Below are 12,291 nucleotides of genomic sequence, written 5' to 3'. Positions count from 1 at the left end.
AAAAACAAAGCCAAACCTGGAAGTGACGTCACACTAACTGAAGATGTTGTCAAACCAGTTGGCAAGGAGACTTGGAAATGTGATGATGACACTTTGAAAGGTGAGGATTCATGTTTTTCTCTTACCAGAAGTCGTTTTTAGACTCGAAACTGTTCTATGTTAATCTTTACAGTTGAAAGAGAACTGAGTTTTAATCTTAGAGTACTGATTAAGTATTCGATTGCATTTCCCAGCATCCATAGCAAACAGTAAAAACAAAGCGAAACCTGGATGTGACGTCACGCCAACTGATAAGGAGACTTTGAATTTTTATGATGACACTTCGAAAGGTAAGGATTATTCATGTTATTTTCTTATCAGAATTCGTTGTTAGACTGGAAAACTGTTCAATGTTAATCTTCACAGTTGAAAGAGAACTGAGTTAAGTACATGGATGAATAAATAGCAAACGCCTCTAAACTGTAAACCCTACTCTCTCCTCCCTTAAGTGTAGAGCCACCAAATTGGCTAGAAACTTTCTGTGGATTTTTGTTTTGTTTGTTTGTTGTTGTGGCTGTCTGCTTGTGTGTTTGTGTTTTAGTGGTTTGTTTGTTCGTTTTCCTTATTTCTTTATTTACCTATTTATTATGGGATGAAAGGTGTGTACTCATAGTTAGTGATAATCCGTAATTCTACTTGGATATTGCTCTATAACATGTAATCCTGTTCGTAATGACAAGGTTTGAGTGGACACTGCAGTGAAATTTAACAGTTTTTCTCAATACTGGAATGTTTGTCTTTGTCCAGTATCTAACTTACAGTTGACAATAAGTCCATTGTATCGCTGATTATTTAAAGCTAAACCTAAAAATATTCGTTTTCCCAGCATCCATGGCAAGCAGCGAGGTCAAAGCCAAACCTGGTAGTGACGTCACACCAGTTTTTGAGGATTCTTTGGATTTTGATGATGACACTTTGAAAGGTGAGGATTCATGTTATTCTCTTAAATCAGAAGACGTTGGACTGGAAAACTGTTCAATATTAATCTTCACAGTTGAAAGAGAAGTGAAATCAGTCCATGGATACAGCAAACTCCTCCGTAGATCTTACAAACTCTTTCCGGTTTTCGGTGTTGTTTGTTTGTTGCTGTTTTTGTTTGCGTGTTTGTTTGCTTGTTTGATTGATCTTGTAATGTTTTATCGTTTTCTGTTTTCTTTTTATTTATTTCTAACACTTGCTCATTTAACGTCTACGCAATCATTGAGGCTTCAAGCTCTCAGTCAATGGGTAAAGCAAATCCAGTCCCGGGTTTTGATCAGCCGCCGCCGCTTGAGTACTGATCAAGTATTTGCTTGTATATAGCAGCATCTCTAGCAAGCAGTAAAAGCGAAGCCAAACCTGAAAGTGACCTCACACCAGCTTGTGAGGAGACTTCGGATTTTGATGATGACACTTCGAAAGGTGAGGATCCACGCTATTATCGTATCAGAAGTCGTTTTGAGACCGCAAAACCGTTCTGCTTTGCGTTGACAAGCTTTTATAGACACACGACTTTAACGTAGCATATATTTGATGGAGTACAGTTTTTCAATTTCATTTATCTTAAGTTTTTATAATTATTGTTGTCTGCGATTTTATATATATTTTCTATTTCCCTTTGCAAAAAAAAGCGCACTTGATCATCTTATATGGAAAGGTTCGCTATATGAATTTACAGTTACACTTATAAGCTGAGTATACTTATTAAATTTAAATATTTGATATTCCAGCATCCATGACAAGCACTGAAAACAAAGCCAAAACTGAAAATGTTGTCAAAACAGCTGGTGAGGAGACTTGGAAGTGTGATGATGACACTTCGAAAAGTGAGGATTCATGTTTTTCTTTTACCAGAAGTCGTTTTTAGACTGGAAAACTGTTCTATGTTAATCTTCACAGTTAAAAGAGAACTGAATTTTAATTTTAGAGTACTTATTAGATATTCCTTTGCATTTCCCAGCATCCACAGCAAACACTAAAAGCCAAGTCAAACCTGGAAGCTACGTAACGCCAACTTATAAGGAGACTTTGAATTTTGACAACGACACTTCAAAAGGTGAGAATTCATTTTATCCTCTTACCAGAATTCGTTGTTAGACTGGAAAACTGTTTAATGTTAATCTTCACAGTTGAAATAGAACTGAGATTAATGCATGGATGAAGAAATAGCAAACGCCTCCTTACTGTAGACCTTACCCTCTCCTCCCCTAAATGTAGAGCCGCCAGATTGGCCATGGTTAGAAACTTTCTATGGATTTTTGTTTTCTTTGTCTGTTGTTGTTGTTGTTTGCTTGTGTGTTTGTTTGTTGGCATTTTCCTATTTCTTTAGTTATTTTTTAATTATGGGATGAAAAGTGTGTACTCATAGTTAGTGAAAATTCGTAATTCTACTTTGATATTGCTGTCATGATAACATGCAATGCTGTTGGTAATGACAAGGTTGGAGTGGACACTGCAGCGAAATTTAACAGTTCTTCTCAATACTGGAATGTTTGCCTTTGTCCAGTATCTAATTTACAGTGGAGAATGAGTCCATGTATCGCTGATTATTTAAGCAAAACCTAAAAGTATTCGTTTTCCCAGCATCCATGGCAAGCAGCAAAGTCAAACCCAAACCTGGAAATGACATCACACCAGTTGATGAGGATAGTTTGGATTTTGATGATGACACTTTGAAAGGTGAGGATTCATGTTATTCTCTTACCAGAAGTCGTTGGACTGGAAAACTGTCCAATGTTAATCTTCGTAGTTGAAAGAGAAGTGAGTTCAGTCCATGGATACAAGAAACTCGTTCGTAGATCAACCAGAACTAGTTACAAACTCTTTCCGGCTTTCGGTGTTGTTTGTTTGTTGCTGTTTTTATTTGTATGGTTGTTTGTTTTATTGATCTTGTAATGTTTTATCATTTTCTGTTTTTATTTATTTATTTATTTCTAACACTTGTTTATTTAACGTCCACACAAACATTGAGGCTTCAAGCTTTCAGTCAATGGGTAAAACAAATCTAGTCCCGGGTTTTGATCAGCCGCCGCCGCCGCCGCCGCTTTAGTACTAATTAAATATTTGATTGCATATCGCAGCATCTCTAGCAAGCAGTGAAAGCGAGGGCATACCTGAAAGTGACGTCACACCAGCTGGTGAGGAGATTTTGGATTTTGATGATGACACATCGAAAGGTGAGGATTCACACTATTATCGTACCAGAAGTCGTTTTGAGACTGCAAAACCGTTCTGCTTTACGTTAAGAAGCTTTTATAGACACACGACTTTAGCGTGGCATATATTTGATGGAGTACAGTTTTTCAATTTCATTTATCTTAAGTTTTTATAATTGTTGTTCTCTGCGAGTCTATAGAGTGTGTGCACGACGGCCATGTTTGAGGACCAAAACAATACAATGACTTTCCTTTGGGAAATAGATTCTATTTTTATGCAAATATCTTCTTTTGTTTTAGTCCTCCAGCATGGCCGCCGTGCACACACTCTATATATATTTTCTATTTCCCTTTGCATATGAAAAGCGCGCTTGATCATCTCATATGGAGAGTTGCGCTATATAAATTTTACAGTTACACTTATAAGCTGAGTATACTTATTAAATTTAAATATTTGATCTTCCAGCATCCATGACAAGCACTGAAAACAAAGCCAAAACTGAAAATGTTGTCAAACCAGCTGGTGAGGAGAGTTGGAAGTGTGACGATGACACTTTGAAAGGTGAGGATTCATGTTATTCTCTTACCAGAAGTCGTCTTTAGAGTGAAAAACTGTTTAATGTTAATCTTCACAGTTGAAAGAGAACTGAGTTTTAATGTTAGAGTACTGATTAAATATTTGATTGCATTTCCCAGCATCCATAGAAAACAGTAAAAATAAAGCCGAACCTGGAAATGACGTCACGCCAACTGATAAGGAGACTTCGGATTTTCATGATGACACTTCTAAAGGTGAGGATTCATGTTATCGTCTTACTAGAATTCGTTGTTAGACCGGAAAACTGTTTAATGTTAATCTTCACAGTTGAAAGAGAACTGAGATAAAAGCATGGATGAAGAAATAGCAAACGCCTCTTAACTGTAAACCTTACCCTTTCCTCCCCTAAGTGTAGAGCCGCAAGATTGGCTAGAAACTTTCTCTGGATTTTTGTTTCGTTTGTTTGTATTTGTTGCTGTTTGCTTGTGTGTTTGTTTTTTAATGGTTTGTTTGTCGGTTTTGTTTATTTCGTTATTGACTGATTTATTGTGGGATGAAAAGTGTGTACTCATAGTTAGTGATAATTCGTAATTCTACTTGGATATTGCTGTATAACATGCAATGCTGTTCGTAATGACAAGGTTTAAGTGGACACTGCAGTGAAATTTAACAGCTCTTCTCAATACTGGAATGTTTGTCTTTGTCCAGTATCTAACTTGCAGTTGACAATAAGTCCATGTATCGCTGATTATTTAAGCTAAACTTAAAAGTATTCGTTTTCCCAGCATCCATGGCAAGCAGCGAAGTCAAAGCCAAACCTGGAAGTGACATCACACCAGTTGGTGAGGATACTTTGGATTTTGATGATGACACTTTGAGAGGTAAAGAGTCATGTCACTTACTTGCCCGTTTATCACTATCATTAAATGTTGCAAAAACGTTGAGTCCATGGATGATAGCTAATGAAAAATGGTGTAGTAAAGGCCTCCTTTTCGTTACTTATTAAGACCCTTCCTGTCCTCTTTAATCCTATAGTGTGGTTATTTTCAACACCACCCTCCACCCCCCCCCCCCTCCCCTTGCAATATAGGCCCCTTCACCTCCCCATTATTAGTATCGTCTCTTTACATAAAGTTATACAATTTGAGGCTCAAATAAAAGTTGACCGTTGTTCTGGTTACTGCAGGGTCACTGTCACGGAAGTTTCTCTTGTTTTGGTCGAAACTGCTCAAATATTTGACAAGGAACCTTTTCTCTAACATCAAATTGCTCTTAGAGCACCGAGAATAAAATATCAACTGATTTTTTCTGGAAATAACAAACTATAATCAGTTTTTGTCTCCAAATACGCTGGAAGAACTTGAAAAAATTGGCCAATTTTTTCAAGTTTCAATCCATTTCAATCTTGGCCATTAGCGGCCAATGATAACTAAGGGTGATTTTCCACTGGCTGAGTGAAACGAAAAAAGTGGAAAATGTTTTTCTCACACACCGCTGGGGGCCTGGGGATGGGTTTAGGTCATGTGACATGTAAGGGTGGGCAGTTGTTTTTTGTTGACCGCCATTGCTGACCTTCCCACCCACCCACCCTAGAGTTTTTCAGTTGTTCAATTCACTCCTAAACGAGTTAAGATTTCTTTTGATTTTTAGCGAGTGCATGCTTTGACCTTCCAAGTATACTTGTATATTTTGTGAAGCTGTAATTGTTATTGTGTGAATAAAGGTCAGGCTTGCGGTGGTCGGCTTGACATGGCTCCCAGCGGTGTGTGAGAACACCAGTTTCTGTGTAGTAGTGTGGTTACAGTAAACAAAACTGAACCGTTATTTTAACGATTCTGTCGATGCAAATGTGTTTTTTGGCCATTCAAAGTAACATCACAAATAGGTGATTCTGTGCCAGAAAGCGTCCAGTCGTGTTTTGAACTTTCCATACATTTCCCTGTATTTTTTTTCCAGCGAGCTATTTTTAGAGCAGTTCATGGCTTGTTCGCTATACAGACAAATGTATGGAAAGTTCAAAACACGAGTGGACGATTTCTGGCACAGATACATCCCTCCAATTTTAATTTTCTTAAAATCCTTTTCCTAATGCCAAAAGTTTCCAATTAATGAATTTTTCAGAAGCGATGTTTTATGAAAATTATTTGACATCGGATTTTCCATAAAAACACTGTTATTTCACGCCTGTTTGCCTACTCGTCAAAATGGCGTAGAAAACCGTGATAAGGCCTATTGGGCTATTGAGAGACTGGTTATGAAACCTTTCCAACACTAAAATTAAGTAGTTTGACGGGCAACATACTGGCTTAACCATTGCCTTTTATCAACTATGTTTTAATTTTCTTCATTTTAGCAATAGCAGAGGTTTATAAGAATGAAGGTGATGATGAATACGGGAAGGAGAATTTCCGTAACGCCGTCAACTTTTACACGGAAGGAATTAAAGTGAACTTCAAGGATAAAGAACTGAAAGCCAAACTGTATTGCAACAGGGCGGCAGCGCACTTTCGTTTAGGTGAGATGTTTTAATTCAATTTATTTATTTATTCAGCATTTATTTAGTTACTGTATTAGCACAACTGAGTTGTGAAAATGAATTGGACCGTACCTGAATTCGTTTCCAGACGCTCTTTCGCTCGTTCTCGAAAACATTTTTCGCGCCGATTTTAGCCAGTTTTACTACGTTCTGCACCAACTAGCTTTCCTCGCGTCTCAGAGAACGCAGGGGTCTGGCCAGCTGCTTCAGCCTGAGTGTAAATAAATTTGTTTATCTATTTATAATTTTCAGGGAATTATTGGGATTCACTAAGTGATGCGAAAGTTGCCACTGAATTACAACCATCTTATGTCAAAGCAATCATTAGAGGTAAGATGTCTTAAAATTCTAGACAAAAGAAAAAGAAAGTAACGAGTTAACTGCAAAAATGTACCGCCACGATATCGATATCTACCATACAATCTTTAAAGTGACGGCCATAAACAATGTTTTGCAAAATATAACTTAAGGTATGGGAGGGGCAGGGGGGGGGGCTTGAGCGCCGAGCGCCCCCCCCCCCCCCACCCAGAATTTTTGGAAGTTAAAAAGCAATGTGCCCAAAAATATATAATTAAAACAAATTAATGTTGAATTCTGACGCTGCACAGTGTATTGCTGCACATCGCCAGTCAATGATTGAACAGAAACATGTTATTTTCTTTGAACCTCTCTACTTTTATCACACGTCGTCAACATCAAACTACCGTAGGTATCTTTCTGGATCTTTCTAAAGCGTTTGATACCATCGATCATGAAATCCTACTCACTAAGCTGGAACACTATGGTATCCGTGATACGGCCCTACAGTGGATAAAAAGCTACCTTTCTTATCGCTATCAATTTGTTCAATTCAATCAATCTTGTTCTCCGATGCAGGCCATAAAATGTGGTGTACCGCAAGGTTCCATTCTTGGCCCTTTATTTTTCATATTCTAGATAAACGATCTCCCAAATGCCTCAGAATTGGTAGAGCTCCTGCTCTTTGCTGACGATACTAGTATTTTTTATTCTCACTCCAACCCTAATACCCTAGAGTCTGTACTAAATAACGAACTAAAAAATATTGAAACTTGGCTACGATGTAACAAATTATCGGTTAATGTAAAGAAAACGACTTGTCTCATTTTCAAACCTTGGCAGAAGAAATGTAACCACTACTTTTCCCTCTCCCTTGGTGGCCAACTTTTAACACGAACCAACGCTACTAAATTTTCGGGGTATTTATTGATGAGCACCTTACTTGGAAAGATCATATCAGCTATCTATGTAAACAAATCTCTAAATCAATTGGAATGTTATTCAGGTCCCGCTTCTATCTATCCTCAAAAACTAAACTTACTTTGTACTACTCGCTAATTTATCCTTATATTACCTATTGTAATTCTACATGGTCGTCTACATACATAACTAACTTAAATAGAATTTATTGTTTGCAAAAACGGGCTGTGCGAGCTATTACCAATTCAGACTATAGAGCACATTCTGCTCCTTTATTCTCCAAATTAAAAATTTTAGACATTTATCAAATCAATACGTTTCTAATAGCGAAATTTATGTACTTTTATCATAACAACCTTTTGCCTCCAACTTCTTCAACTTGTTTTTGACACTGTCAAATTCATGGCTATAGCACCAGAACTGCCAACAACTATCGCGTGCATCATTGCCGAACTAATCTGAAAAAATTCACAATTCTTTACCAAGGCCCAAAGATCTGGAATTCCCTTCCTGTTACAATCACTTCTCTGACAAGTTTTCCCAACTTTAAGTATAAACTGCTAGAGTTTTTAATAAAATAATCACAATGAATAGGCAAAGCCGCACACTTGTTGCACAAACTATATAAGCATATATTTTTTAGGTACGAGGTGGCCTCAACTATAAGCCTAGTGGTTTCTAGAGGTCACCTCGCCATACATTAACCACTCAATTAATTGTAAATATATTAGAAAGAAAGGCAAATGAACTTCAAACTTCAAACTTCATGTCTGACATTACGCATGGCATAAACCCCAAGACTCTAATTAACTTATTTATTGTATGAAGTGTTCGCGTCGCCTCTGTGTACATATCAAGCGAGTTTCATCATTTAAAAAACTATATCCTCTTATTGTGAAGACTAAGCGGCTGTTCATAAAGTGGTGTTTAAGGTTGCGTTCGATTGACCGTATTCCAGAATAAGAATAAGCGAAATAGCTGTTAGATTTCTCTTTTAACTAAATTTGGGAAGACATTTCTTCAAACTTTCGCTGACACATGATAATTTAAGAGCGATTTTGTATTTTAGTAACTCCAGAAACCTTTTGAGGAATTTATTGAAATTATTGTATGTATTCCTATTCCGGAATAAGGTCAATCGAACGCACCCTAGCTGTATTGCAAAATGGCGATCCTTTTTTATTATCCTCTACTGTCAAGATCATGATAGATGTGCGCAAACATAGAAACTGAATTTTGAAGTAAACTAACTTGACTTAAAAATAAATCAAGTTATCATATATGTTTTTTAGGAGCAAGTGCTTGTGTGGAGCTGAATCTGTTTGAAGAAGCGACCACGTGGTGTGATCAAGGATTAGCAGTATCCTTTGGTTCTTTCATGTAATGTTTAGAACTTAACACGAGCAGCAGTGTTTTATCGGGTTTTAGACCCGATAAAATACTTGCTGCGAGTTTTTGAACGGCTTCAAAAACATTCCTGGAAAAGTGTGTGTCAGGAGAGTTACAATTATGCTTTTGTGAACGTTGGAGAGTAGCATACCAGAAGAACATTAAACACTGCATACTAATAAGGAAATGGTTTTATCGGGTTTTAAAACCACTGCACGTGATGTTTTGTCGACGAGTTTGATTGGTCAATGGGCTTATGAAAACATTCCCGGATGTAATAAGGTTGTTTTCATAATGAAAGGCAGTACCGAATTACTTGCATGTCCCCATACAAAACTTGCCTTGCCCCCATCCCCCCTTCAAAAAATAAATAAATAAATAAATAAATAAATGACATGATTAGCATTCCGGTCCTACGTTTTTATATACTCCACAGTATAAAACACAGGATGCTCTGCAACTCACTTCCTTCCCAAGCAGGGACTGATTAACACAATTTGACAAGTGAAAGAAAGTCTTAGTATACATGTATATGCCTTATTATTCTTATCTGATTGCAGTAGTGGAAAAGAAAAAAAGAGAACAACTTTAATGTACGCCATTTTACTGGTCCTACTTTTACTGCAAAAACCGTTTCAAAGATCATGTCAGGCAACAATCGAGTATTGTTGTACTCTGAGGTCCAAAGAAATTCACCGCCAGCTTCGTTGTAATGCTACAAACATAAGTTCCTTTCATCCCGTCCGAGCGCTGAGGGCCGATTCGCACTAGAGATCTGGGAGACCCTCAAACGTTCAAGTTTTCCGATGATTATGGTAAAAGCAGCCGATCAGGTACAACTAAAAATTGTGATTATAACGTCTCATCGAATTTACCTGCTCTCTTTACAACGTAACAACCTTAACTTTGAAAAGATTGACAAAGAAAATGCGACGCTGTTGGAACTCAGAAGCAGGTCTCAAAAGGTATTGTTTTTTACTTTATTTTAATGAGTAGTTTCTTTTGAAATAGATTTTGTTATAAAATTACACGCTAAAGGTCGAGACGTTTCGACCTCTTTCAAGTGCGAGTAAAAAATAAAAACCTTAGCATAATTATATTACAAACAGTTAAAAATCGGTAAGAATGTCATGAACGCTAAAATGTGGTAAAACATGTCAATGATAAGTATTTATAAATTTTACAAAGGACATAAAACAGTGAAACAATGAAATAATAATGAGGATTGCTAAGAACTGGTCTAAACAAATAATTTAGCGCGGATAGAATCGCATTGTTTGTTTAGTGATGGTTTCAGTTCTTTGATAAAAAGCATTTCAAAAATAAGACAATCGAGTTTGTTTTGACACTCTCTTAAAATTTTAAAACTTCGCCCAATGTTATTTGGGGCCATGTTGGGCTGCTCCCTCAGGTGGTTTCCGATTGCCGATCCCGGCACGTGTAGCCGACATAGCCTGCATCGCACAGACCACACTGAAAAGGATACACAGCGCATTGTTGATTTACGAGGGGTGGCTTGTCTTTCCTCACTTTTATTTCATCCTTGATCTTCCGACTTGTGTACACCGGGCTGATATCCACATTGATCTTCCGACTAAAGTCTCAAAGTTGTCTGCGCACTGCGTTTGGAGATTTCTGATTTTTGAAAGGCAGCACTATTCTGATTGGGGCTTCTTGCTTCTCTGGTACTTGCTGTTGGGTACGTGAATCCTCAGATACTTTTAAATCAATGAACTGGCGGATGGTAGAGATCACAAGTTTGTCTGGGTAGCGCACTCGGGAAAAGATCTCTTTGAGGCGTTCCCATTCCTGAAAAATCTTCCACGTAGATGAGAGGTTAAATGACGGTTGAGCATGGTATTCAGCAATGACCGTTTATCAGATCTACTGTTCACTTGGCTGTGGTAATGTAACAGTAGCCTAATGTCCGTTGGTTTCCTGTACACCTTCGTGTCCAACCAGCATCCATTCCTGATTACATCCATTCCCAGAAAGGGGAGTCTGCTGTTTTCTTCAAGCTCCATTGTAAAATCAATAGAAGGGTGACTGTTGTTCAATGTCGTTAGGAACTCAGAGGCTATTTCATAATCAGGCATTGCGCTAAAGGGCAGGCATCTTGTTTTCGGTTTCTAGCTGTTTGTCGATGTTACACATGAATGCGTTAGCCATGAGAGGTCCCAGTGGCGAACCCATAGCAACACCATCAACCTGTTCGTACAGGTTTCCTTCCGATTGAAAAACCTGATTTTTGGTTGCAATAGCCCTTTTCACGGTTAACTCTGCTCATTTGAATTACAATGAAATCTAGCATGTATGTGAGGCAATTTCGGGCTATTTTGTCGTTTTAGCCCGAAATTGCCTCGCATCCACGTTGGATAACATTGTAATGCAAATGAGAAACATTAACCGTGAAAAGGGCGCTTCTCAACAGCTCTTCTCAGCTTTTAAGCGTTTTAAAAAAGGTGTTCAAAAGGTATTGTTATTTATTTTATTTTAAAGCATAGAGGTTCTCTGTTTTAAAGCAAATAAGTGTTAGCAGTATATTACTCTTGGTAGGCCCTGTTTGTTGGGATAGAAAACAGTTTCATTATTTATAATTTCCAACAGAATAAATGTCATTTAAAAAGATTAAGCACACGAGCGATCCGGACTAGACCTTATACTCTTAACCCTATTCAGGCTGCGTGCGGCTGCGTCAAGCTGGCGTTTAATACTTATACCTTCCCAAATAAAAAAAGCAAACACCAGCAAACTTGGTGAATTTTCCTAAAATTCATTTGGTAACAACTTTATACAATAATTGTTTGTTTACGTGGCTTACTGTTGTCATAGAAACAAGATCTTGACTGCCTAATTTTCCTCATCTCATAACTTTTACAATTTTACATCATTTGGTTCTTATTTATTGTTTTTAATAAGTTTTCAACCAATTTGGAGGATTTTCTGCGGTTTCAGAGATATCGGGAAATGCAGGTGGTAGATCTAAGATGGAGTGTGTGAAGAACTAATTATTAAATTATCACTTGATATAACGTCACCAGTCCACTTTGAAGAGCTCAAAGGAACCGTTTTGGACATGCTATATACCATCCGAGTTTCACTGCTGAAGCCTCAATGGCTTTAAAGTTACGAAAGGGGGAGGGAACACAAAGTGACCCCTCGGGTTCAGTTCGAAAACCGGTTTGCCTTCGTACAGTGAACCAGAGCAGTGTTGGGTTAAGAAAAATATTTGGACCCCTCGATTCAATGTCATCTAGACCGTGGATTCACTGGGGGATCCAGGAATTTTGATTGAGGGGGGGGGGGGGGGGTCCAAACTTTGATTCAAAACCACTGTTGGAATTTGTTTGCGGCAAATTACTTATCCCCCAGACCTCCGAGTCCCCCTCCCTCTTCCCCCGTTCGCGGTTACACGTTAAAATCAATTTAACACCAGT

The 12,291-nt window shown here is 37.9% G+C and overlaps 3 protein-coding genes across 4 annotated transcripts in view; 2 read left to right on the top strand and 1 right to left on the bottom strand.

Annotated features, from left to right (window-relative positions):
• The window catches only part of LOC146468714 (uncharacterized), a 183,096-nt gene that overhangs the window by 123,558 nt on the left and 47,247 nt on the right, over positions 1 to 12,291 (bottom strand). The gene's annotated exons all lie outside the window — the stretch shown is intronic.
• The window catches only part of LOC146468715 (coiled-coil domain-containing protein 152-like), an 87,832-nt gene that overhangs the window by 32,153 nt on the left and 43,388 nt on the right, over positions 1 to 12,291 (top strand). The gene's annotated exons all lie outside the window — the stretch shown is intronic.
• The window catches only part of LOC146468717 (uncharacterized), a 26,306-nt gene continuing 14,646 nt past the window's right edge, over positions 632 to 12,291 (top strand). Inside the window, exons 1-8 of the mRNA XM_085124196.1 lie at positions 632 to 638; positions 1,345 to 1,440; positions 1,979 to 2,074; positions 2,602 to 2,697; positions 6,065 to 6,226; positions 6,500 to 6,577; positions 8,758 to 8,825; positions 9,769 to 9,819. Of these exons, the coding sequence (XP_084980322.1) occupies positions 632 to 638; positions 1,345 to 1,440; positions 1,979 to 2,074; positions 2,602 to 2,697; positions 6,065 to 6,226; positions 6,500 to 6,577; positions 8,758 to 8,825; positions 9,769 to 9,819 (654 nt within the window). The remainder of the gene's footprint in view (positions 639 to 1,344; positions 1,441 to 1,978; positions 2,075 to 2,601; positions 2,698 to 6,064; positions 6,227 to 6,499; positions 6,578 to 8,757; positions 8,826 to 9,768; positions 9,820 to 12,291) is intronic.

The sequence above is a fragment of the Pavona decussata genome, unplaced genomic scaffold (assembly GCF_977016875.1).
Source record: "Pavona decussata unplaced genomic scaffold, jaPavDecu1.1 SCAFFOLD_130, whole genome shotgun sequence".
NCBI classification, from domain to species: Eukaryota; Metazoa; Cnidaria; class Anthozoa; order Scleractinia; family Agariciidae; genus Pavona; species Pavona decussata.
The sequence above is the reverse complement of the archived record's forward strand: the minus strand, read 5'-3'. Positions and strand labels throughout refer to the sequence as shown.